The sequence below is a fragment of the Mesocricetus auratus genome, unplaced genomic scaffold (genome assembly GCF_017639785.1).
Source record: "Mesocricetus auratus isolate SY011 unplaced genomic scaffold, BCM_Maur_2.0 Super-Scaffold_100676, whole genome shotgun sequence".
Lineage (NCBI taxonomy): Eukaryota > Metazoa > Chordata > Mammalia > Rodentia > Cricetidae > Mesocricetus > Mesocricetus auratus.
The window spans coordinates 22,831,361-22,859,109 of NW_024429266.1; the positions used below are offsets into that span (position 1 = coordinate 22,831,361).

Consider the following 27,749-nt stretch of genomic DNA (forward strand, 5'->3'; position numbering starts at 1 on the left):
GAGCGCTCTGCGGAAAGGGGCGGGCCCCGCATGAGAAGGCGGCTGATTTGAAAAGTGACAGCGGTTGGTGTTTTTTTTTGTTGATTGCTTGGCTAGTATCTGCTCTTCCCCGGAGCTTCTGGACAGCAGGTGAGTGCGAGCGGGCGCCGGAGGGCGGGGAGGAGGCCTAGGGTTGGGGCGCCTGGGTTCGCTGACTTAAGCTTATGTGTTTTGATTTGAGACAGGGTCTAAAGCATCCAAGTTGGCCTAGAACCCACTATGTCCCTGAGGCTCCTATTACAGTGCTGAAATTACAGCTGTGAGCCACAAGGGTGGTGTCAGTGGGGCTTGTTTCTTGTGAATGCTTGTCAGCTTTCTCTGTATCTCCATGCTCAACCATCCCTTTATCACACCCAGAACCACGAATCAAAAGGCGAAAATGTTGTATTTAATTCAAAAATCAGGGAGCTGAGCGTATATGGCTCTACTTGTGTGCAACACAAGGCCCTCATCATGATTTTTGTCATTTTCTTTTTATTTCTTTTTCTTTTCTTTTTTTTTTTTTTTTGGTTTTCCAAGACAGGGTTTCTCTGTGTAACAGTCCTGTCTGTCTTGGAACTCCCTTTGTAGACCAGGCTGGCTTTGAACTCACAGAGATCCTCCTGTCTCTGCCTCCCCAGTCCTGGAGTTAAGGGCATGTGCTACCACTGTCCTGCCCTGGTCAAGATTTGAGGAGCTATTTTATTTAATTCATTAAAATTGGGGATTGCTTGCTTGCATAATTTTGCATTGCAAAACCACATGTATAAAATCTGTTATTCCAGGACATGCTGTGCTTAGCATTGCAGTGTTACAAATGAAGAGAAACAGGAGCCATACATCCTATTTAACAAACATGTCAGAGAGTCTTTTAACTGTATATAAAGTACTTTAGTCTGAGTTAAGAGCTCAAACTAAAAGGCCTCTTCCACTGTCTGTACACACACACACACACACACACACACACACACACACACACACAAGTTGGAACTGAAATTGCACTATAAAAGGCTGAGAATTTGGATATGAGAAGAGGTCATTATACTCACTAATTGTAGGTGTAAGCCTCTTGGTAGTTTTAACTTGGGAAACTGGCCCTCAGAAATTCTCAGGCAGTTCTTATGAGACACTGGAAATTTAGGAGAAGTCTTGAAGGGATTAACTTGGACCAGAAAGAGCATTAGATTATTAAAGGTTTGAGAATCTTAAGTGGAAAAGATTGAAATCTGTGTGGTAGGCAAACTGATTGTACATTTTTAAGGATTTGATGTTTTATAAGGATTACCCCCACAGCAGTATATATAGCATTGGCAGAGGGTGGTGTGAGATAATAATCATGAAGATATTTTATACCTACTTTGTTGGTAAAATCTCTAATCTAGGGGCAGCTTGCTTTAGCAAGTATCTTCTTTGTAATGTTTTTATGAGCAGTTTCAAAAACTGAGACTTAGACGAAAAATATTGAATGCTTATTTACCTTTTCTTCCCTCTAAAAGCTTCATCATTTTAATTTATGAAATAAACTGACATCAGAATATTGAAAGAAAAAGCCCAGAATCTAGTATGTGCCTAAATGCAAAGGACATCTAGACTGACTGATTATAAAGACATTAGTCAGGGGGTAGGGGCTTGGGCTTCTCTGTAGGGAAAGGAAGTGACTGAGGGTTTGGAATTGTGGCCAGAGGAGATACACAGCAAATGAAAGCTGTCTTGTTCTGCTGATGAAGTCTCCCATGCCATTGCCCCTGCAGTGATCTGTACCTGGGCTGGAATTAGAAATACATTCTTTTCTTGTGCAGAGATCTTTCCTCTGCAGGATGGTAACTGTCCTGTGGAGAAGCCTCTATAAGCGTCTTTTTTGCAGAAGGACCTGTCTGCAGAAGTCTGTAGTTTCTTGAAGCACACCAAACAACCATACTCAGGGACACCCAGACTTATGTAAATGGGCTATGTTGAAGCTCTTAGAGTTTCTTTCACTGGGTCATAAATGCATGAATGCTACTACGGGTACCCACAGTAAGTAGAGGTTTTCCTTGCTGGGTTACTCCTCTACCCTAGACTGACCAGATCTGGGGTGTTGAATTCACTTGGTATTATGTTTTACCAAGATACTATTTGGGGAAATAGCTCAATTAGGAAAGGGAGGACCTGAGTTAACCCTAGAAGCTACATTTTTTTTTTCCTTTTTTTAAGTTTTGGGCATGGTCAAATGGTTCTCAGCATTGTAGAAGTGGAGACAGACGTGTGTCTGGTGGTCAGTCAGCCTAGCCTACTTAGTGACTTCTAGGCCTGTGAGACCATATCTTTAAATAAATAAATATACAAATAAATAAGTGCATATATAAGTAAATCCCATATCTAAATAAATAAGTAAAGGTAAGTGGCACCTGAGAAACAAAATTAGAGACTGCCTCTGATTCACATGGACCTGCACACACACAAACAGACTAAAACAAGGGAAGACATTGATGAAATAATATTTGGGGCATAATTTAAATCGGACAGTATGATAGTGTGAAATATACATTTTGTCATTACCCAAAATTCTTGTTGTACAGACCTCAAAATCTTGAATCATCACAGTGATAAGTGAACTTTTGTTATGCTAATGGTTAACTGTTGCCTAATGGTTAGCTGTTGCCTTGCAGCCTCTGGTCCCTTGGGTATATGGGAAGGGATGGGGTGAGTGGGTGGGAGAAGGAGATTCTAAGGAGATCCTTCGGCCCTTCTTTTCCCTAGGCCATGATTAGTTTGTTTGAATAAAACATCTTTCACTGAAATCCCTTGTAATACAGCAGTCATAGTTAACAGGGGTTAACTATGTATGAAGGCCCAATATCTGAACAAATCTGAAGAAATTTAAAGATGCTGCCTTTCTTTCTATAAGGTCGTCAAGCAGTTTCTGACAGGCTGCATTAATTATCATTTTCACATACACTTGGCCTGGTGGTAGCCAGGGGTCAAGGTAGCAGCTGCCAAGGCTGAAGGCTTCCTGGCATGGCCCTCCCATTAGGGACCAGAGGACTGGAAGACCTCTGCTCACCTTTGCCCTCTGGGCTTGGGCAGGCCCTGCCACAGGGATCCTGGGGAAGGGAGAGACTGGAAGTTGTTGACATTGATAAAATAAACATACCTACGTGATAAAAGTTTTATTTAAAAGAAAACCCATAAGCGCTGATTTTGAGGAAACCTGAGATAGCCAGACACTTTGTGGTTCCTTGATGTTCCCAGTCCCTCTCTTGGCCCTGGTTGTCTCTTCATCTGGTGTTCATCCCTCGTAATACCTTGTGGTATTTCCTTATGCCTGAGCTGCTCTAGAGATAATCAAATCAAGAAGGGCATGGCAGGAACTTCATTGTCTAGTAGGCTGTCAGAAGCATAAGCAAAACAGCCTGGGCTTGTGACCAAGGGATGGAGCTGAATGTCCTAACCCCATATGATTGCCTTAGTTTTCTGATAAACCAGGGTTCAGAATCAGGACATTATTTAGCAACCATGTTTTAGGGTGGCCTCCTCCATTCACTGGGAGGATAGGCAGGTTGTTAGAACTTCTCTTTTGCCATAATTGTTCTAAGAAACAGTGAACGCCTAAACTAAGGTGTTTCAGTTTGTTTGCAGAATTGAATATGTTCACTCTGGATCTCTGCTCACATTGGGAAGTAGTGACCTTTTGGACGGACAATTCTGCTGTAAGAGAGCATCTGAAAAATTGTAGGGTGTTTGGCAAAGTGCCTGGCCTGTAGCCATTGCATTCTTCTCTTGACAACTAAAAATATCTTCAAACATTGCTAGTCGTGCTCTGGGATGTGTAAGGGAGACAGAATTATGACAAGTACTATTTTAAGAGGACACCAGTAGGAATAATCTATTATCTGCACACATTAGGACAAATGGGCTTTTGCTATTTTATGTGTTTTAAGTTCTTGCTCTGGTGAAAGGGATTCCTGCCTTAAATTAAAGCCTCTCTTTCCTGCTCTCCCTCTACATTTTTCTTTCCCTCTGCCCCGACTCTCACCCCTGCTTGCATCTTAAATCTTATTAGTCATCTTACTGTGTATGTATTGAGTAAGATATCAAATCAGAATGCATTTTATTTTCTGCCTGTGTTAGCATTGCTTATGTCTAGCTTCTGCTGCTGCTGCTGTCTGTCTGCCTTGTGCTTTGAGAAGTAGTTCTCAACATCTTGTTAAATGTCCTGGGCCTCGTGTGAAAAGAAAACAACATAGTTTTCCTACTGTATATCAACTCAAAGCCTCTATTCCTTATAGAATAGAACATTAGGAAAATTAACAGGAAATGACTATAACTTTTGATAAAAATTATTTAGGATAAAACAGCACCTTTCAGTGTGTGTGTGTGTGTGTGTGTGTGTGTGTGTGTGTGTGTGTGTAAAATTCATCTTATTTGTTTAAAATAACAGGATATAGTCAGGCTGGCCTTGAATTTTACATGTAATTATTACCTTGAATTTCTGATCCTCCTGCCTCCACCCCTAAGTGTAGGGGGTCACCGGTATGCATTGCCATGCCTGGCTTAAAATTCTTTACCTTGTCAGCTATTTGATGATAATACTGCAATGAGCAGTTCCACCGCAGCTTGTTCATTTCTTACCCTAAGTATCAGTCTCCAGGACTATTCAGTGTGCACATTTCTGATCTTTGTTTTTCGTTCTTTCAAACTAGGAGGAGACTCCCACAATGGAAACCTTGTCATTCCCCAGATACAATGTAGCTGAGATTGTGGTTCATATTCGCAATAAACTACTAACAGGAGCCGATGGCAAAAACCTCTCTAAGAATGATCTTTATCCAAACCCAAAGGTAAAATGTGGTTGTCTTCACATGGAGATTCTGATATTTAAGAATAAAGTAAGCTACTAGGTCTGTGGTCTGGGAAGGAAGGCGTGTGCCCTCATATTTGTTGTAGGCTAGCCATTTTTAATCTAGAGAAAAATCTCTCACCTGGTGTAATTTTAAAATAACATTAAGTTTATATGTGGGGCAACTTCTACATTCCCATTGGGAACTCGGTTCTTTAATATGGTTGTTTTCCTTAAAGAAAAAAAAAAGACTTTAAAGCATAGATATATTAAAGTATATTAAATTTTTTATATTACTGGAATGGTGGTATGAGGGTATCGTTTATTGGAGAGCTTGACAGGATTTATTCCAAGTGGTTTCCTCCACACGCATGCTTAAAAATAGTCTTTCTTGGAAGCGTGCAGATTAATTTTCTTACATTATGCCCCAGGCGGGAATTGACTTATTTTGACAGGTGTTATTCTTTATATGTTTGGTTATTAAATGCAAAAAATGAGCTATTTATGTGTCACAGCAAAATCCCAAAGTCTCCCTCCAGTTTCCTGTGTTGGCCTTGAAGTTATAATATGGGAAGGCTTCTTTTATCAGACAGAATACAAAATTGTTTATCTCAGTGCTCATCAGTGCTTTAAAAGGGAAGGAATGGCCTCTGAATAAATGGTAGGCCTTGAGATGAGTGACTAAGCTTTAGGGAAGCACTGGTATCTTCTCAGCATACTTGAGGCCTTTCTGTTCACCTAATAACTTGAGTACACAGCAGGCAAGTTCTCAAGCCAGCATTTGGGATCTACTGACTTAGAAGATACGGTTTTTAAACCCTGTTATTTATCCATTAATTTTATAGCTATTATTCCAAGTGTTGCAGCTAAACGGAAATCTGAGGTGACCTTCAAACCATAGTAGCAGGCTAGTCTGAGTGATATTTTTTAAAAAGTGCAAATAAAATCTTGAGTGCGCACCATTTCCACATTCCTGACAGTTGCAAAAGACTCACCTACCTGTCTTCTCTGCCTGGGCTGGGTGGGGTGATCGGATTGTATATGAATAGACTAACTCTCCTTCATAAGTAACTGATTTCCTTGTTTATTCACTACAAATGAACAAGTTGGTCTGTACCATAAGGTGTCTTAAATTTTGGAGAAATTATGAGGTATTTGAGGGAAACTGGGTGGCTTTTCTCACCTTTTCTTGCATTCGTTGACTGTAGCATTTGATGGGGATGATGGTAACGACACAGTTCTCTGTGTAAGACATTGACAGTTGTTTTTCTGTTGTAGCCCGAGGTCTTATACATGATCTACATGAGAGCCTTACAAATAGTGTATGGGGTCCGGCTGGAGCATTTCTACATGGTGAGTTAAGAGATAAATATGTTTTGTTTTTGTTTTTACAGCAGTTCTGCTCACAATGCATTCTACCCCAAAGGATAAGAAGAGTTTGACTTTATTTGCAACAAGTCTAAAGACCTACGTAAAATTGATCTCACTTACAAAAGACTTTTAGGCATAATAATAGTTTACATGAGAATCTTTAGCAAGATGAAAACTATAATGAAAGACCAAATGACACGTGGAAATTACTGATTTTATATAGTTCACAGATATGTAGGTCTGGCTTTAGAGACTTTAATAAACAACTGCCAAGTCTTTAGAAGGACTCTAAGATTAAAATCAAAGATAGTAAGATTGAAGCAATTGAAATGAGGCAAATCACGTAGTTCTAGTTAGAAAGATCACTTTTCTTGACCATGATTTGTGATGAAATTATCAGGCCATTATCTAAGGATATGTGAAGATGTATTGTCTGCAGGGTCTCATCAGGGTTCTGGTTTTTTTTTTTGTATAGTTTTTTGGTTTTTATAGTTGAAGATTCTTCTCATTTTGTCTGATTGACTTGTGACTCAAATTTCATTATTTATTTCATTCAGATGCCAGTGAACGCAGAAGTCATGTATCCACATATAATGGAGGGCTTTTTACCAGTCATCAATTTATTCTTTCATCTGTGAGTAGAGGGTGATTTTTTTCATCTTCATTACATTAAACTTGTCTAATGGTAGGTATGATCTTTGTGAAAGAACAGCTCCCTCCTCTTTATCTCATATGTGTTCGGAGTTCTCACATGCATTCCGTCTTCCCCTCTGGCACTCTTCAGGATGCTCTCACATGACAGTCTAAGATGCTCTTTGTCTGGAATTGTTTGGTAGCTTTGCATTCTTGAAGTCTTAGAATTACCAAGACTATATGCTGTTTATTAGTCTGTAAATACTTTGGTACTGCATGAATGTTGTTGGAGCATGCAGAAAAAGATAATACTAATGCAATGGAGTGGATTTCAGTGCTGCAGGACTGTGCACTGCAGTAGACTTCTGACTTGACTTGGCCTTTGAATGCTGAGAAATAGATCTGGAAATATGTTTGAAACTAAGATGTTTCTGTTCATGGTTTAGCACCTAACGCCCTTGCTCTTCACTGTTCTGATCTTCAAGGGACTCCTTTATGCCCATCTGCCGAGTGAATGACTTTGAAATTACTGATATTGTGTATCCAAGTAAGTACATTTCTGATCCAAGTAAGTACATTTCTGACCATTTAATTTGTCATTTTCCCTTTCTGCCAATAAATGTAAAAGAAAATTGTAAGAAAAATCTTTTTTGTCCTTTATAGAGCTATAGAAGGCTGTTTTTTAAATTGATTTTTTCTTAAAACTTTTTTTTTAAATGTTCCTAAAATTCTGGAAGGTAACTTTATTTCTGTGTTGATATCACTCTGCCAAACATGATGGGTGCTCCTAAAACTCACTGGACTTTCTGTAAGAAATGTGGCAAGCCCTAGCCCCACTGCCTGACACAGTGTAAGAAGGACAGAGATTGTCTGCCTGCCTTGGGAAGGTGTGTTATGGTGAGAAACAGTGATAATGGTGGTCAGACCAGACACCTTTCCCACAGAAGGCTGAAACCACAAAGATGGTTGAGCTGAGGCTTGAGTGTGTGGAGCCTAACTGCAGGTCCCAGAGGATGCTGGCTCTGAAGACATGTGAGCAGAGATAAGAAGAAAAGGGCAGGTGATACAGTTCTGAGCCTATTTTGTTACAAAGACAGTGCAGTCGTGAGGTTACATTTAAAAGTTGGGAGTCGCTGGGCAGTGGTGGCGCACGCCTTTAATCCCAGCACTCGGGAGGCAGAGGCAGGCGGATCTCTGTGAGTTCGAGGCTGGGCTGGACCGACAGCCTCCAAAACAATACAGAGAAACCCTGTCTCATAAAAACCAAAATAAATAAATAAATAAATAAAAACAAATAAATAAATAAAAGTTGGGAGTCCAGATACAAATGATGTGTGGGTGTGATGTTGTATAGTGAGCTAATCCGGCCAAAGTTATCAATTACTTACTTACTATGGAAAACTGGTATTATAGTACTGATAGCACACTGCTGTAATTGTGCGTAACATTTCCCTGACCCACAGAAGTTTCTTATGTTCATTTTCAGTCAGTTCCCTGTGGCACCGTTCTCTGACAGCACTGATGCATCTTCTATCATTTTGGCTTATCATCAGATTTCATATAGCATCAATTGTCCACATTTCTGGGGTTGCTATTCTCTAAGCTCTCACTGAATTCTGTCTGGATATTCAGTTTCCTCACAGCATTCTTCTAAATGTTTGTCTTTACACCGAGAACCTGCCTTATGATGAGACTTGAAGTCGGGCACGAGTTAGTTCCTGCAGCCACATCGCCTTCACCACTCCTCTGCTGGTGTGCGTGTCGACTGGCCCTTTGTTGTGATGTGTGAGCTAGGCAGCTGGAGCCCTGTGCTTTTACTCTTTGTTCAGTTGCCCTTGGGTACTTCCTTTGTGGTTTCTGATGCTCTTCTGCTCTCTGTGGAATAATCTGTTCTTTGTTATCCCCACTGCTCTTATTCACCGCAGCACATGTCATACCACAGAGGACAGTGTCGTAATCTGCCGCTGTCCAGTGAAGTCGTGTGATGTATTACTGTAATGGCATGCACAGGTCCCTCCCAGGTCTTAAGACCCGTGTGTGCATACACTTGACCTGCAGTGTTCTGTCACACAGCTTGTATTTGCATTTCCTCACTGGGTACGGCACTCCACGAGTTTGGACCAGTTTGTTAGTAATGTCCCTTCAGATTTTCTTCCATTCGCTGTGTTGACTGATTAGTAGAGATATTGAAATCTTTGGTGAATTTCTTCTTTTCATCCTCACTAACGTTTTCTGTTGTGAGCCTAGCCTTTAACGGCTGAGCCATCTCTCCAGCCCCATCCTTACTAACTTATAATTGGAGTGCTTAGCTCATTTGTGTTTAATGTTATTGATATGATCAGTCTTATATTCACCTTGAATCTTTTTGTTCTTCCCTTATATTTATATATTTCCATGTTCTCCATTTCTCATCTTATTTTGGCTACTGGATTTTTAAAAATAGCTTTAAAAATATTTATTTATTTATATGTGTATTGGTGTGTATTTGCCTTCATGTATGATGTATACCATGTACATAACTAGTGCCTATGGAGTCCAGAAGTTGTTGGATCCCTGGAGCTGGGCTTACACATGGTTGTGAGTGCCATATGGAGGCTGGAAGCCAAACTCAGGTCTTCTGCAAGAGCAACAAATGCTCTTGGCCTCTGAGTCATCTGTCCAGCTCTTCTTGTTTTTATAGACAGTGTCAGTGTCATACTATATAGCTCAGGCTAGCCTAGAAATTAAAATCCTCTGACCTCAGTACCTTGAATGTTGGGTTCCTGGTATGTCCTGACATGCCTATTTCCCCTTCAGTTTTAAAAGCTAATTTTCTTAATGATCAAATTCGAGGTTGATGGCTTTTCTAGTGCTTTCCAGGCATGCTGACACTGTTGAAAACAGTGTTTATAAGGAAGACCAATAATAAAAACCCTTAAAGATACAGGCAAAGACAAGATTTATTGCTGCATTGTATTCTGGCTTCCCTTGTTTCTAATAAGGAAACCCACAACTTATTCCTATCTTTATTCCATCTACTGTGTCTGTTTTATTTTCTTGTCCTTGCTTTTAAATTTTATTACTACTTCTTAGCTACTTGAATGTATTTTGGGGTTTTGGGGAATTTTTGTTGTTGTTTTGTTTTCCAAATTAGACTTATTCACGGTTTTCCTGAGATTTGGACCTTACTCACCTGTTAGGCAAAAAGTAGTTTTGGCTCCTCCTTTGTGTGGGGTTTCATCACAGACTTGGGATGCTGCCAGTCCCGCTCTGCTCATGGATGGTGGCGGCAGCTCTCTTTGCTGGCCTTCATCCCAGGAGCTTCTACCGCCCTGCCTTCTGCTCTAGGAACTCTTTCATCTAGATGATGTGTGAGCTTCGCTAATCTGTTCCAGCACAATTCTTACTTCAGAGCCTTTGGTTTTATCTCTTTGAGTTGGAGTTGGGTATCTTTAGGAACTGTCTCTTATCTTCATTAGACTTTGTTTTTGAACAAATGGGACATTTTCATGACCTGTTTTACTGTATTTTCATTGGTGCTATTTCAAGGCATTTTGTTATTTGTTTTCTTTTTATAGATCACATTCTGGTTTTGCTTTTTGTTTTCCTAGAGTACAAATTTTATGCCATTTAATACTGATGCTTTTGTTTATTGCTTTAAATATTTCTGGTTCTCCTCTTAGCCTTGGTAGTTTCTTCATGTCCACATGAGGATTAGAACCAGCTCTCTGAAACCTCCAGAACTCTTTAACCATCCACAGCCTCTGCTCCTGAGTTCTTAGTCTCAGCAATTCTCCAACTCCAAAATCTTATCTTCTTGCCTCCATAAGACCCATGCATTCTGTTGGCATTCTCTGTTAAGGGCAAGTGCATTCACAGGGTTCCCGTCTTTCAGCTTTGAAGATGGTTTCTGTCCTACTTTGCATGTACTCTGCTGTCTGAAGTTTTTGCTTTTTTATTATTTGTTTGTTTTAAGATTTGGATTGTTCATGGTTTCAGTTCTGCTCTATCACTCATACTAACTTGCTTTCCTTCTTCTCTCCCCTCCTTTCTAAACAGAGGTAACTCCAGTCTAAGTTAAAGCAGGTGTTCTGCACCTTGTTAGAGCATAGTTTTACATGCTGTGAGCCAAGTCATATGGTAAAAAGTGATACATGTTTGCATTCTATTGTTTCAATGGTTTAGAGTGTTATTTTCTATTTTAGAAGCAAAACGGACAAGTCGGTTTTTGAGTGGCATTATCAACTTCATTCACTTCAGAGAATCTTGCCGGGAGACATATGCAGAATTTCTTTTGCAAAATGTAAGATTTAAGTATATTTATTAGAGACATATGTATCAGATCAGCAATCTCATGTGTGAATTAGTAATCTACTTTGAAATTTGTTACAGGTCCAATTGTTAGATAATTGTTAGAATTGAATTTGGTTTCGTATTTATACAAAGCAGACTTTAGTTTGAGGATACTATTTTGAAATGATACATTCTTGATAACTCAGAAGATAGAATTTTGCTTTAACGTTGTAGCTGAAACATTACTCCCTGCATTAAGAAATAGTTTTTTTTTCATAAGTTTGCAAAGATGCATAGTGTTCTTCAAATAATTGAGATATTTGAAATCTGTTTGCCTTTTTAGCAAGGCCAAGTTGGACTGTCTGTTGTTCTTCCTGCCTAACCTTACAGTAGAAGATGCAGTTGAATACCATCACTTAACAGATGGGCTTTTTTCATTGCACAGCTGATATACTTTATGGACTGTGACTGGGGGATTCATTCCCATTGCTCTTAATGTGTAAGTGCCGGACTCTTAGAGAGTACTAGGGTGACATAAGCCAGTTAGATCTGAGGTTCCGCTACACGGACCTGGATAAAGACTAAGTCAGGCTAAGCGTACACTCCCGAACATGGAGACTCTCCAAAGCTCACCTGCACTCGGGTGCACATACCTGTGTATACGCATACTCACACACTTGTGTTTGACTCTTCACACAACACAGACATTTCATTTCTAAGAACCCTGAGTGATTGGCCTTCCTGCTGCTGTCTGTGTTGGGATGGTACCATGGTCTCTGTTCCCATTACATTAGTGCTTTGGTTAGTTATTTCATAGCTTTTCATTCATGGCTGATGGTTCAAAGAGTTAGAGCTATGTTCAGGACTCAAAGTCTCTTTTCTTGAAAATTATCAGCGTCTGACACAGTGTCTAGCCATAGTAGGATGTGTCTGGCAACACTTGTGTTAGGTAAAAGAATTTCTGGGAACCCTACTGAAAGATTGTACCTAACATGCACATGACCCTGCATGTACTCCCCAGCATTTTTAAAAGGAGAGAAAAACTGCTCTTAACTCATTTGTAATAAATGCCTAACTACTTAAACTTTTTGTTATTATTTCATGTGTTGGGTGCTGGGTGGTACTTGTTCTTAAGTGTGGGTACATGCCTATGTGGATGGAGGCCAGAGCAGGACATCGGGTGTCTTTCTCAATCATACTGCTATCCTCTTTACCTTATTGTTTTGACACAAGGTCTCTCTATGGGCCAGAATCTTGCCATTTGGGCTAGTCTGGCTGACTAGAGAGCTCTTTGGATTCCCCTGCATATGCCCGCCAGTCCTGGGGTTACAAGCACTTGCCACATGCCTAGCCTTTTATGTAGGTTCTGGGAGTTCACACTCAAGCTCTTATGGTTGAATTCCAAATGCTCTTAGGGGCCTGACCCTAACTTTTCTTTCTTTTTTTTAATAGTGGATAAATATTTTGTAGTCTGTTTATAGCTTTTTTAAAAACACATTCTTTTCTGTTAAAACATGCTAATACGTGATGAAATTGCATTCACAGAAATCCCCTATGGACAAAATGCAGCAGTTAAACAGTGCGCACCAGGAAGCATTGATGAAACTGGAGAAACTTGAGTAAGTGGGAGCTTTACAAATAAAACGAATACAAACCAAGCAGTAAGTGGTTGGCTTCAGTACCACCATCCACAGCAAGTCTTGCTGTCTTCCTGAAGTAATTAATGGGAGGGTATTTCAGACTCCATCTCTAAAAACAAATCTGTTTTCCTTCCCTAAGTCTGGGTTATTTATCATTGGTTCTTTCTCATTAGTGCATTGTCCACCTGCCCCACTAAATATGATAACACAGCAAAGCTTTGTCATGTGGGGAGCGATTGTTCACTCGCCCACCAGGAGCCGCAGTGGGTGTCCCAGTATCACCCCTATTGCTCATTAAAATAAAGGCGGCAATTTGAAGTACACTTTCTTCTGAGCGTGTACTGTTTTTTGCTGTTGTTAATCAAGTTGTTCTGTAGGGCCGTCATAGATGGAGGGCTGTCTGCACTGATGATACGCAGTCAGATTTGGTTTGTTGATTCTAGTCTGTTGATGTCTTTGAGGTTGTCTGTTTAAGGTCTCTGGTAAAATCGTCTTTATAGACAACAGGAAGCTAGGAGACTGAGAGTGAGAGACACATAGTGCAATTTAGCATGATAAAAATAAATCACAAGTTAAATGACAAAAATGACAGCTGGGAGAGGATGTCTGCAGCGTTGCTAAGCTGGTGGCAGAACTCATGTTGTGTTCCTAGTATGTGAAGAATTCTTACAGACCAAGAGGATAAATGTTAACTTTATAAAAACACAGACAAAGACAGAATCAAAATAAATGGCTAATATCTTTGATAGTCTAAAGTAAAACCTGGACCTTTGTGCAAAAGAGACTTTGGTATTGTCTTTGGGTTTCTAATGCTGTGACATAACACCATGACCAAAGAGCAAGTTGGGGAGGACAAGGGTTTATTAGGCTTACACTTCCAGCGTTGCTGTTATCACTGAAGGAAGTCAGGACAGGAACTCAAACAGGGCAGGAACCCGGAGGAAGGAGCTGATGCAGAGGTCCTGGAGGGGTGCTGCTTACTGACTTGCTTCCCATATCTTGCTCATCTCCTGCTTTCTTATAGAACCCAGGCCCAGCAGCCCAGGGATGCACTACACTCCATTGACTGGGCCCTCTCCCGCTGATCACTAACTGAGAAAATGCATTACAGCTGGATCTCAAGGAGGCATTTCCTCAACTGAGGCCCCTTCTTCCAGTGACTAGCTTGGGTCAAGTTGACACACAAAACCAGCCAGCACAGATGTGTAGGTGCTGATGGGAAGGATGGTAGCACAGGAGAAAGGCTGGTCTTGCGCTGGGAAGTGTATGGTGCTGAGAGCCAGGGCCAAGTTAGGGAAATTAGCATTGGACAAGAGAGGAATGCCATGGTCATTCTAGTAGGAGTGATGGTGGATGGGTGTGTGGGGCTGATTAGATGGTAGAAAACTGACGGCTTTCATCTGATTATTTTTTTTTTCAGTAGAAGATAAAAGTCATCTATTAAATGGTTATCTTGAAAGTATATAATTCAGAAACAAGGAATCAGACCCTTTACTTAGTTATCAAAGATGCAGGCTTTATTTGTATCTTTCAAATTTAAGAATGCATAGACCCACTTTTGGTCTGTTTTGTTGTGTTTAGTTCAGTTCCAGTTGAAGAACAAGAAGAGTTCAAGCAGCTTATGGATGACATTCAGGAGCTGCAGCACTTGCTGAACCAGGAGTTTAGGCAGAAAACGGTATCTGTGGGCCCTTTCCCGTGTGGCTGTGTGGGTGCACATAGCTGGGGTAAACATGGCATTGCATTCAGTTACTGAAGAAGCAGGATGCTGCTGTGACTGTTTGTGTTGCCAGTGCTATGTGCATTATGAGTGCATAGAACTCTTGAATATTCTCTTGTGTTTGTTTCTGCTGTGGTGTCCTGGGCACTGCAGCGAATGCTCAAGTGGCTTTGAGTCAGTCTCTGTGATTATGGGAAATAAGCAGCATTCTGCATCCAGCCTGCACTAGCTCAAGATGCTTAGTTCCCTCCTGCAGTGGTAGCTTGTGGTACTTTCCCTGTATTTCCGTGAAGCTGGGGCTTGGGGATTTGTTGTGATAAAAAAGCAAGTGCAAATCAATGAGAGAAATGATATTATCCATGTCTTGACTGACTCCAAGTTGCCTGAAATTTTGTGCTGCTCAGTAGATACCATGGACACCTAATGAGTTGGTAGTTATTGTTTAAGAAGAAAGTTTTCCTTGCGATTTGTGTATTAATTTTTGAGGTGTTATGGTGGTGCTAGAGCAGATTATCCAGTTATTTATTTGTTTTTCTTTTATGCTTTGCTTTTTTATTATTGTTACTAAAGTGTTGACATTAAACAGGGGGGAGGTTGATGTTGGCTCGGTCTCAGTGGGTTCTGTCCGTTATGGCAGGGAAGCATGACAGAGCAGCTTACAGAACAGAACAGAAAGCTGAAGGGAGTGCTCCCAAGTGCTAAGGCAGTACACAACCTACCAGGCCCTGCTTCCTCAGGGAGAAAGCTCTGCAGCCTCCTGACAGACAGCCTGTTCAGATTTGATCCATCAGTGGTTGGCCATCCAGCTAGTTAGTTGTCTCCAGAATCACCATCACCGGCTCACCATTGGGTGGGCATCACCAATCCACAGGTTTCTTAATCTGTTTGTGCTTACGTGAGACTGACCACCAGACCTGAGCAAAGGGACTCTTAAGGTCTTTTATTGAATAAAGAAAGTTGGACACCATCTGATCTCGCTTCCTCTTCTTCTTACCTTTATTGTATGAGAAAGTAGCTAGTGGTTTAATTTTAGTGTTTCAAGTCATTATAACACAATTGTTTTTTCATAGACAGTGCTGCAGGAGGGAAATGCCCAAAAGAAATCGGATATTTCAGAGAAAACCAAGGGTTTGGTAAGAGCCTCCTCTGTTACCTCATATTTACAATGAGTATACTGTAGCAGCATCCCATCTGTATACCACAGTGTTAGCTGTGTGATTGTCATCTTTTCCTCTCAAAGGTTTTCCAAGACAGGGTTTCTCTCTGTAGCCCTGTCTGTCCTGGAACTCACTCTGTAAATCAGGCTGGCCTTCAACTTAGTTGCAGAGAGGGAGGAGTAATGAGCAAAGGGGTCAAGACCAGGCTGGAGAAACCCATAGAAACAGCTGACCTGAACAAGGGGGAGCACATGAACCCCAGACTGGTGACTCAGAGGCCAGCATGGGACTTATCCAGGTCCCCTGAATGTGGAGGAGGCCTTGGCAGTCCATGAGGCCTCAGATAGTAGATCAGTATTTATCCCTAGCATATGAATGGACATTGGGAGTCCATTCTATCCCATGCTCTCTCAGCCTAGACACACAGGGGAGGGCCTAGGCCCTGTTCTAAATGATATGACAGACTTTGAAGATCCCCCATGGAAGGCCTCACCCTCCCTGGGGAGCAGAAAGGGGATGGGATAGGGGGCCAGTGGGGGGCAGGGGAGGAGGGAACTGGGATTGACATGTAAAACAAGCTTGTTTCTATTTTAAATTAAAAAGAGAGAGAGAGAAAGAGAGAGATCTGCCTGCCTTTGCCTCCTGAGTGCTGGGATTAAAGGCCTGCAGTACCAACCGCCTGGCAACTTTTTTTCAACTTAAATACAGAAACTATTATAAAAGAAAAAAGAAAGAATAACATGAACACATGGTAATATATAAAGAAAGTAAAAAGGACCCAAAGTTAACTATATGATCTGATGTGTGTGAGCATGCTATATAGTATATAACATCTACATAGTATATAATAGATTATTTTTCTAATATTCATGTATCTGTAATTTTACACAAATTACATTACCCTCAGTGAGTCTCAACCCCCTCCTACCCACACACACACTTAGTGCAGTATAGTTGGTTATTAGGAGCTTCAAGTAGCTACTTCTCATATCAGTGACTATAATATTGTTGGACATCAATATATGTATTGTAGTATACATCTTTTAGCGCTCTTTTGATTGATTCTCAGATTGCTGCCAATTTTTTTGTTAATTTTATGTAGCTATGTGTGTGTAGTAAATGTGTACTTTCGTTCATCAGTCTCTTCTAAAATACTAATTCAGGATGTGGGGGTTAAAGGAAATACACATTTTAAAATGGTTCATGTTGCCAAACTAAAGAGTCTAATTTCTATTTTTAGTGACAGAATATAGGTATGTGTATTCCCTACAGTCTTGCTAAAAAGAAATGTTTTCAGTTTTTGCATTTTAAAAAAACTTTCTCACTCTTCTATGGGAAGAAATCTTTTTTTAACTTATGTTCTTTTATTCTAATGACTTTTAACTATCTTTGTAATCCTTATTCTGTAAATTAATCTGTTTTGTACAGTTGGTTTTTCTATATTTATATGTATATTTATCTTTAAAATGTGCTGTCCTCTTGTGTGTATTGCTTACTCAGGGAGGCAGAGAAGATGTATTGGAGAGGACTTGCTGAGGTCATTCTCTCCCTCCACCTGTGTAGGTCACCAGACTTGGTAGCGAGCACCTTTTTCTACTGGGCTATTTTAGCAGCCCAAGAACATGAATTTAAGATTTTAGAAGAATCATTCAAGCCTTTCATACAATAATGTATTTTGTCATAAAATGCTAAAATTTGTGGAGAGATTTCAAATTTAGAGGAAGACTTACTTGTCTTAGTTTAGGTTGCCTGAACTCACTTTCTTCATGTTCTCGTGAACCCCCCCAACCCCCCCCCCACATTCCTTAGGTGCTATTACTTTGGGTACCAGAGGAACAAAAAGTCATGCGGTTAATATGAAAGCACACCAAATATCTAATCTTACTGCTGTGTGTACTTGTGCTGTTTATGGAAGGGATGTAGAAGAAATGGGAGGAGAGTGTTCAAAGTCCATGGATATTCTTAGGAACAGGATGCTGTGGTATCTTAGGAGGACCATGCTGATCTCAGAGATGCCACTGAGGGTGCTAAGTGTCACAGTAAGAAACTTGGTCTATAGCAAGCCATTAATCAGTCCAGAATGGCCAGAATTCAGTTTTCCCTGGTTAAACACACATGAGCCTACTGTGTTGTATTATTCAAACAGTACTAACCAATTTTGTTGTCTGGCCTGAATGGTGAAAATGTCTCTCAACAGAATGAACTAAAGTTGTCAGTGGTTTCTCTGAAAGAAGTTCAAGACAGCTTGAAAAGCAAAATTGTGGACTCTCCGGAGAAGGTGAAGAACTATAAAGAGAAGATGAAAAGCACTGTCCAGAAGCTCAGGAATTCTCTGGTGAGCTCCCTGTGTGGTGTGTTACTTTCTGAACTATTGATATCTATACGGATTTTTCTCTTAGATTTGTGTGGGATAGAGGGGAAAGAAATACATCTGCAAGATAGCTGTTGACTCACTGCAGCATCTAAGGCTTTGCTCTGGTGGATCTAGTGGGCACGCTGTGTTCTTGTGAGGACTAGTCCCTCGGTTTTAAAGGAGAAAGAAATTAAATCTTAAATAATTAGTAGCTAAAACTTACAATGTAAACTATGAAATCATAGAGTGTGTATGTTGGTGAGACAGGGGATATGAGAAATCTTTGTTTCTCCTGGTCATTTTTGTTTCAAAGAAAACTACTATAAAAAGTTAAATCAAATTTTAAAGTAGCATTAAAAAATAGAGGATGCTGTGAAATTACTAAATGAGAGAACTCAGCTTATATTTGTGGGAGTCGGATAGGAGAGGTGAGTGGGAATTTGTCTTAGCATCTGCTCATTCAAGGCAGAAGAAATGTGTTCAAGGCCAGGGGTTGCTTTGAGAGATGGGGTAAGGTAATAAGGGTCAAAATTAGAGGTGGATAGACAATTTGGCTTCTTTTTTGAATCAGGGGTTTAAAGTTATATCTAAGTAATTCCCGATAGCATAAATTGTCACTAATAATACAGAAAAAAAAATAATCAGAACAGAAATGGAGCCCAGAAATAGATTTGAAAATGTATGGGGAATGGCTGCCTTATTTAAAAACTGGTGACTCCTGGGGTTTAACTGAGTGGTAGGGTGTGCTCGCTCAGCTTGGGGAGGCCCTGGGTCTGACCGCACCCTCCATTAAGAAGGGTTCTGTGTAGTTAGCTGTTCCTCTAGGAGAAAACAGCTGTTTATTTATGAAAAGAAATCTTTATGTGAATTAGAAATTTAAATTTTAACAGATTCAGAGCATTTATATAATCTTTGAGCAAATGGAACCCACACATTCCACCCCCACAGTCTGACTTTATAGCCCAGACTAATCTGGAGCACCTGATTCTCCTGCCTCAGTCTCCTAAGGGTTAGATTATAGGCTAGATTTTTTGTTGTTGTTTTTTGTTTTTTGAGATAGGGTTTCTCTGTGTAGCTTTGGAGCCTATCCTGGCACTCGCTCTGTAGGTCAGGCTGGCCTTGAACTCACAGAGATCTGCCTGTCTCTGCCTCCAGAGTGCTGGGACTAAAGGCGTGCACCACCAATGCCCGTCTAGGCTAGATGTTTGTAAGTTAACTTGAAAACCTAAAGCCTAGAGTGAAAAGACCTACTAAAACATTTTCTGTGCCTATGAAGTGTTCTGGTTAGTTTTCGTCAACTGGACACAGTCCTAGACATAGTTAGGAAGAAAGACTGTCAATCAAGGAATTGTCTCCATCAGATTGGCTTGTAGGCAAGTCTGTGGAACATTTCTTTACTGATGATGGATGTAGGAAGGTCAGCCCTAGGCAGATAGTTCCTGGCTTTTATAGAAAGCAGGCTGAATAAGTCAATGAACAGTGTTCCGTGGCCTTTCCTTCAGTTCCTGCCTCCAGGTTCTTGCCTTGAGTTCCTGCCCTGACTTCCTTTAATGATGGACTGTGATGTAAGCTAAAATAAACCCTTTCTTCTCCAGGTTGCATTTAGAATTTGTTTGTTTTTATTTTGTTGTATGGGTGTTTTGCCTGCACGTATCTCTGTGGACTGTGGGGGCCTGGTGCCTTTGGAGGCCAAAAGAGGGCGTCACATCCCCCGTGTTAACATTGCAGACAATTGTAAGTCATGTGACTGCTGGGAGCTGAATGCCTCGCCTCTGGAGGAGCAGCCAGTGCTCTTAACCACTGAGCCGTCTCTCTCAACAACACCCCTCCCAGGTGCTTTTGGTCATCATCTTTATCACAGCAACAGGAAGCAAACTAAGACTTGAAGGCACGATTAGGTCCATTATATGCAAAGAGTGTTTACAAGTTCATTAAAAAATAGAAATGAAAAGTGAGCAATATAATTACCCCTTTTCTGAGGAAAAATTTAACTGTTAATAAGGTAAGGCAGGGAGTAGCTTAATGGGGAGAAGGAAAGATATCTGCAATGGTATGTGGTTTGAGTAAACATACATTCCTTTTGTGTTTTAAAAGAGGAGATTATCTTTTTAAAGAACCAGATGCTGACTATAGTTATTATGTAAACAATCAGAAAGACTATTAATAGATATTATGATTTCCCTGTAATATTCAGAAGTAGTTTGAGAATAAGCAGAACAAACCTTTGGATTGTTTTGGTGGTGCTTAGAATCGGACCACAGAGCTTTGTAGGCACTATACAAGCATTTGCAAGCTAAGCTGTACCCAACCAGAGTGAGCTCGTTCCCACACACATTATGAATCTTTGGAAAGTTACCAGTGAATGGTCAGGTAGTAAAGTAGTGCCAGTTTTCTTTGTTATAGATTGTGGTGATATCTTGTTTGTACGAATAAAGCATGTCTGAAGATCAGAGAAATGAAGGAACAAGCCACAGCCACACCTTACTGCACTAACTTCCCAGCTGAAAAGAGTGAGGTCCTGTTTCCTCCCACCTATTTTCCTCTCTCTGCCCAGCCATCTCACTTTGTCTTCGTGTCTGTCTATTAGCTAGTGGCAAGCTCCACCCTCTGATCTTCAGACACACTTTATTTGTACAAACAAGATATCACCACAATAGATATTTGGAGTTTTTTTGTTTGTTTTTGTTTTTTGTTTGTTTGTTTGTTTGTTTTTTGAGACAGGGTTTCTCTGTGTAGCTTTGGAACCTATCCTGGCACTCGCTCTGTAGGCCAGGCTGGCCTTGAACTCACACAGATCCGCCTGCCTCTGCCTCCCAAGAGCTGGGATTAAAGGCATGCGCCACCAACGCCTGGCAGATATTTGTAGTTTTAAAAGCATTTTTATCAATTTGGAGAGATGGCTCAGTGGTTAAGAGCACTGGCTGCTCTTCCAGAGATCCACGGGTTCAATTCCCAACACTTGAATGACAGACAGCTCACAACTGTCTGTAACTCTAGTCCTGGAGGATCCAATGCCTTTGTTTGGTCTCCCGGGCATCAGGCATGCACATGATACAGACAGACATGCACAAAATAAGTAAGTAAAATGTTTTTAACGAGGTGTTTGTACCTGTTTGACACATGGCAGTAGTAGTGCCTTGCTACCGACCTAGGAACTTAATTGTGCATTCTTGAGCTTTCAATAGCAAATGCAGAAATTATTGAAGATCACATGAATGGACTTCGCAATTTCATAAGAGAGGATCTCAAACTGGTCTTTTTTTTCCCTTCCCAAAGCAAGAAGTGATGGAGAAGTATGAAATCTATAGAGACTCTGTGGATTGCTTGCCTTCCTGTCAGCTGGAGGTGCAGTTATACCAAAATAAAATACAGGACCTTGCAGATAACAGGGAGAAACTAAGCAATATCTTAAAGGAGGTTTGTATTGTATGGTGTTTTTGTCGTTATTATGTGATGGGCTGTTACAACTTTGGATTTGCTTGCACCTTTTGTTGCTGTCTTCCTGTAACTTATTCTGTTCTGTAGTGTAGTACATGCTGAGTAGTAAGCTATCTTCCTCCAAGTATCAGATTTTCAGGAATGGTTTTAACCTTCAGATGAAATGAATAATGAATTAACATAGCACATGGTGGTATATATTTTGGAATATAGTAATGAGTGACTTAACTTGTCCTAACAGATATAATCATTTATTGTCAGTGGTATAGATTCCCAACTTAGTTCCCATCACTGTACCTGTGTTAAGAGAGATGTCAAGCTTACAGTAGTATCTGCCCTGAGTACTGAGAGGCAGCTCTGCCATTCCAGTTCTTCAGATGCTTGAGATCATTTTCACATCTTCATCCAGGCCACTCCCAGGACCACTAACATTACAGAAAAAGTCTGTTTTTGACAGAGAGAATTCGAGGGGTTAGGAGGATTTGTCTGCCTAGCACATATTCTTACCCACCATCTGGGGTCACAGGGCAGGCAGATCTGCTGTTGAGTCTAAGGTCTACCTCTGCCCTTCTCTCCCCTAGTACCTACCTTGGTGCACACACCAGCACTCAGCTGCAGGGTCTGCCTATTGTGTGCCTGTCCCCTACGAGTCCTTGTGGCATACCAGCAGGGGCAGCTCCTCTCTGCTCCCTGGACCCTTTACCCTTGTACAGTTGTGGTTTTCTACTTAGCTGTCAGAGCCCGAAGACTTACTCCATTTCAAAACTGTTTTACAATAGCTCACCCTAGAAAATACTTTTGTTTTAAGTCCTGTTTGGTTGTATTGACTTTAAATACTCTTCATAAAACAGAACCTGAACTTAGAGGACCAGATTGAAAGTGATTCATCAGAACTAAAGAAACTGAAGACTGAAGAAAATTCCCTCCGAAGGCTGATGACTGTGAAGAAGGAGAAGCTGGGCACCACGTGCTTCAAAATGAACAAGAAGCGGGAGGACTGGGGGCAGTACAAGCGGACAGTGATCGAGTGAGAGTCTGAGCGCGGGGCAGCTGCTGAGGACGAGCTAGGAAAAGCCGATAGGCTTTCGGGAAAGAATCCGCCTCTAGTGCTAAGATACCTTTCTGTCATTTATTTGTTTATTTAGTTACTTGGGGTTTCTCTGCTTCTTTTTGCTCTTTGAGGCATAGAGTTCCAATTTGTGTTAATCTTTAAAGGGATTGCGGTACTAATGTTTATTTGAGTGCACTTGAGCCATAATGGGCTAGAGTTTCATTAGAAAAAGAAATCATAATATTATTCAGGTAAAAATGAATACTTTGCTAAGTTCTTCTGCTAGTATGTTGAGGTATTTCTCTGGCAGAGTCTCCTTGTCAGTCCTAAGGATGTGCCTGTAGAATACATGCCACAGTTGTATTTAAGATGCCATTCCTTTCGTTCTTAAGTGTGGCATTGGGACTGAGTATTTCCATGCATGTGAAAGGAAAAGACACAATCGGGGGTTGTGTATTTATTGCCAATGTGCAGAAAAGTTGTACTACTCCACATTCGTACTGACAGTGTGTAGATGTGCACACTGAGGCACTGTGGCGAGCCTTCATTTTAAAGAATGGGTTCTGAGGGTTGCGTGTAGCTTACTGGAGGAGCACTTGCCCAGCATGTCCCAGGCCCTGACTTTGACCTTCAGCTCTACAAAATAGGGAAACAAAAGGGATGGCTCTTCAATGAAGTAGTTTCATGCTCCGTGGTGTAACTATAGTGCAGCACACTGCACGGGGCTGTGTGGCTTTGCCAGCTTGCTTTTCTATCTGGAAGGATTCTGGGCTTGTTGAGCAAGTACTGACACATGATGGCTCAGCACTCACTGTTAGCATCTTTGCTTTTTTAAATGCCCAAGAGAAGTTATATCAGGTGTCCCTGTTCCCCCTTAGAGGCTGCAATAAAGTTCAAGAAGAAAGAGGTGCTGTCTGTGAGCAAGTGACCACCATTAATCAAGAGATCCAGAAGATTAAGTCTGGGATTCAGCAACTAAAAGATGTTGCGAAAAAGGAGAAACTGAAGTCTCAGGTGCGTGCTCCTAGGACCTAAGAGTCCATGAGTTTGAAATGGAAATGATGTCACCCATGGCAGGGTTTTGACCCCACGGGCTCTTTGCTTTTATCCATTTATAGCTCCACTCTGGATACCATCTAATATCTGCAGACATGTATCTCCGTCTTTTTTTTTCATATTTTTTTTACACATGTCACTCTCAGTTCCCTCTCCCTCCCCTCCTCCCCCACTCCCCAGTCCTCCCAACCCCTCACCCCCAAAGAGTTCAAATTCGAGTCTTTTTTCTTACTTGCATTTTAGCATACCACAGAATATCATTCTTCGGGGTAAAAGCAGTCACTTAATGAAAGTTCTGATGTCCTAAGTAAATGGACTTTACCTGTGATTTTTGAGTTATGCCTCAAAAGACATTTTGCCAAAAACTACGCAAAATAGCTACAGCTCTTCATTCAGAATTCTTAGGCCTCTTTTTTTCATTCATCTCCATCTTTCTGCTTCTGAAGCAGCCTGGTTTGTGATATCTGAACTCTCACTGCCACTGTCTCTCACTGTTCATACAGTCTGCAAAGATCCTAATATAAAAGAGATATTTCATCCTACATTCTTAAAGAAATCAGAGACTGTGCTATCGCATGCTGTAGGTGTTGTTAATGAACTTGTTGCTAGCATATTAAAACTAATAACTGGCTCGAATTTGATCTGTTTGTTAATCATAAAAGATGCCCAAGCTACTTTATATTCCTGTTGGGTCTGGACACATGTGTTTTATTAGTAATAGTAGACATTTCCTGGCAATACCAGTTGTTCTTTGAACCTTAGCATGGCATGTGAAACAATTCCTAGAATAGCTTTGGGTATAGTCTGCTTTCCAGAACTATTTATAAAGTTGAAAGGGCACTGAGCACTGTGTTTTAGAACTAGCTGTGTGCTAGAATTCAGTGATGGATTTTGAAATGATGAAGCCTTCTCCCAAAAACTTGAATTAGAATCTCAACAATAGGTCCCATCTCTGAATTGTCTGTCTCTAGATTAGGATGGCATTTGAGAGCCACTGATGGGCTCTGTGTAATTGTGATTGTTTTCTGTGGATAGAGCTCGTAACCACACAAGTTGTTCTACTACAGCATAGTTGTTAACATGTTATTTCTCATGCTGACTTTAAAATCTTCAGTGGACTTAGCTCTTCCCTCTGGATTAATCTATACCCTGTCCTAGTGAATAGCCCATAAGATGATCGTCCTGTGACCTTTAGTCTTCTCTCTTTTGGGTGTAGTGGCCTCAGGTGCTCAGCCATTCTTCATATGCTTATTTTCCAGATTAATTATTATCCTATATATTTATTGTTAGTGTTTCTTACCTGTCATTTTCTTTAAAGTGTAGAACCTAGCACTTCCTGCAGTCTTCCCAAGTAGTGCTGTGGTCCCAGAAGCATAGTCCTTCTGTTTACAAAGCCTTGTTTGTGGGGCTGGGTTGTCAGCAGCAGTGTCTTGCCTTCCGTTCATGTTCAAGCTATGGTCAATTAAAGACTACACTTAATTCACATGCAGCCTTGCCAAGAAGTTTTTTCCCCTCACTCCATACTGTGATGAAATGATTGCTCTCATTTCAAGATCGCATTATTATATCTTGTAGGCTTAATTGTATTTCTTTCAACCTAGATTTTCAAAATGCCAAGATCAGTTTAAATCTCGTCCACATCAATTATTTCTCATTGTGTGGTGTCGGCAGCAAATTTGAACAGCATGCCTTTTTCTCCAGGACGAAATAAAGTGTTGAGTGAACTGTACTCTGGCTGCATTGTAACACTCCTCCAGGATGTGCAGCGTTATTATCAGAGTTCCTGGCACAGCCGTCCCGCTTGCTGTGTTGTCCTCCTTATACTCAGTCTGCCCATGTCCATGTGTAGCCCGAGAATGACTGTAAATGCGTGGGCGAACTCAAGTCCATTTGCTCATGTACACAGTGGATTGTTATTCATCCATGAATAAATGTGCTAGTGGAAAATATCAAGTGAAGTGGCGCAGTCCCACAAAGACCAACATGTTCTAAGTCTTATACACGTATATTTATGTGGAGTAGTTGAACAATAGATACCAGGGACTAGAAAAAGGTCCCTAGAAGAAAAAAGGGAGAGGGCTTTTAGGTAGGTAATAGGACGCAAGCGGCATGGGAGTGGAGGGGGAAATACTAACAGTGGTGGGTTTCAGTAAGGATGAGGGGAGATGGCTGGGGCGGGGAGAGGATCAAGGCTAACAAAATGTGCTTGTGTGAATTCATTAAAAATAATAAGTTTATCTTCCATGTAACTTTTTCTGAGTCTTTCCGTATGTCTGGTTTTTGCTTCTCGTTATTGCAGACTTTTACTAGGTACACCTGGTTCTGTGCTTTCCGCGTGGTACGTGCTGCACTACTGGCTGCACATGCCTCACTGCACGGCGGCTCAGACGTGTAGCCCTGGGCCTGTGGGATGTTTCCAGCACTCAGCACTTAGTGTAGTCTATGTGTTGCTGTGGGGTGGGGCGTGATCTCATCTGCCTGTGTCCTGTTCACAGGGTATTCACAGAAAAAATCCAACAATACAGTTTTGGTTGGTGGATTAAAATAGTGGTGGGATTAGTGGTGATGCTGGATGTAGAAGTTCATGAATACTGTATAATTAAAAAATTTCTCACATTTCAAAAATGAGATAACCAGACCAACACTGTCACATAAAACGTTGCTAGAGTCACACTCAGTCCTGTAGCTACTGGGTAGGTGGGCAGTTGGCCTTGAGCCCTTGCCATGTGTCTAGTGCTGCTGAGGGGCTAATGGAATTGTAAATTTACTCTAAATGCTTGTATGTTTAAATACTGGCATATGGCTAGTGCTTCTATATTGAACAGCACTGGGCTAGCCTTAGATTTGACTTTACATTCCCAGGCCTATGCTTTGACTTTAGAAGTATTTGACTTCACGATGAACTTTTCATATGCGAGCTGTCTGACTGGTATAAATTTCCACTTGTATTCTAAGCTGTGTAGCATTTGAGAAGGCTACAGGCTAGCCCCGTTAATACCTGGCAGTGTGCTAGGGCGTTGGAAATGTGTTTGCTTCTGGTAGGTGTGCTGATAGATTTGGGCTTCCTGTTCTGCCTACAGTGGCTCTACTTGTGTGACTTGTTCTTCCTCAGGAGCATATTTAATCTCAGAAAAAAAGCATTGGTGTATTGAAATGCTTGACTGTGGATTTGCAGCTTGTGTTGGTTTACTACCTGACTTACTCAGCTTTCTCCTTCATGGGAATAAACATAGCCCAGTAGAGCTAGCACCTTAAGTTGTAGCCATTGAATGTGCTGCTTGTTTAAAATAGCATTTGCATAAGCTGGTCTCTAACTCACCTGAAGTTTCCAAAAGATTTAAAGCTTTTGGAAACTTGTTTTCCTGATGGTTCACAGCTATAGCCTCTCCCAGCCTTGTATTAGAACTAATATGAATGGCCACTGAAATATTTGCAACTCAGTGTTAGGCCTGGTTGTCACATGGAGCAATTCTTTGTCGTTTGTCCTTAGGAAATCTTTGTGAACTTGAAAAGTGCTCTGGAGAAGTACCATGAGCGTATTGAGAAGACAACGGAGGAGTGTTGCACCAGAATAGAAGAAAAGACTGCCGAGCTGAAGAGGAGGATGTTCCGAGGATGCTCAGCACAGGCTGCCCTCCAGTAAACTAAGCTGCTTTTTACTCCTGTTTGCTTAGTAATAGTGCCGCCAGTAGAAGCACCAGCAATGTCAGCTAACTAACGTGGATGCTGTTGGTTCCCATTTGTCTTTGGTGGCCTTCTTTATGTGATGTGCTTTTTGTGTTGTTTTCTTGGTGCCAGGGAGAGAACTCAGGGCCTTGCAGGCTACACTGAATTGCTTCTCCAGGTTCCAACATACGATGTATTATAGGCTTTTTTACAGTTAAAATAACTTGTACAGCTTTTATGTCCCTACTTATCTCTTTTTGTATGTACTGGTTGGAATAAGCAGAAACTGTTATTGCAGTCTATGTGTGGCTGTTTGTTGACCTTGGATTTCCACATCATTGAGTCTGATTGTACCCTATACATATATTGCATGCTCATTTGGTTCTCACTCATCCAGCTCTAGCCAGATATTTTTATAGGTACTGTGTAGGTAAAGAATTGTGAAGATGTCTGAAGACTTATATAGCTAAGCAAAAATTTAAACTGTGCTCTCTGGTACCAGAATTGAAATAGTTTCTGATATACCACATTTTCTAATGTAACTATTTGAAAGAG

General features: G+C 40.9%; 1 protein-coding gene across 1 annotated transcript; it reads left to right on the forward strand.

Annotated features, from left to right (window-relative positions):
- Nuf2 (NUF2 component of NDC80 kinetochore complex) lies at positions 1–27,749 on the forward strand. Its single transcript, XM_005071479.4, has 14 exons — positions 1–129; positions 4,701–4,838; positions 6,116–6,190; positions 6,766–6,842; positions 7,327–7,388; positions 11,026–11,123; positions 12,659–12,732; positions 14,335–14,431; positions 15,544–15,606; positions 17,828–17,965; positions 21,260–21,400; positions 22,273–22,448; positions 23,351–23,486; positions 27,019–27,749. Exons 2-14 carry the CDS (start codon positions 4,716–4,718, stop codon positions 27,169–27,171), a joined length of 1,413 nt encoding a protein of 470 aa, XP_005071536.1. The 5' UTR covers positions 1–129; positions 4,701–4,715; the 3' UTR covers positions 27,172–27,749.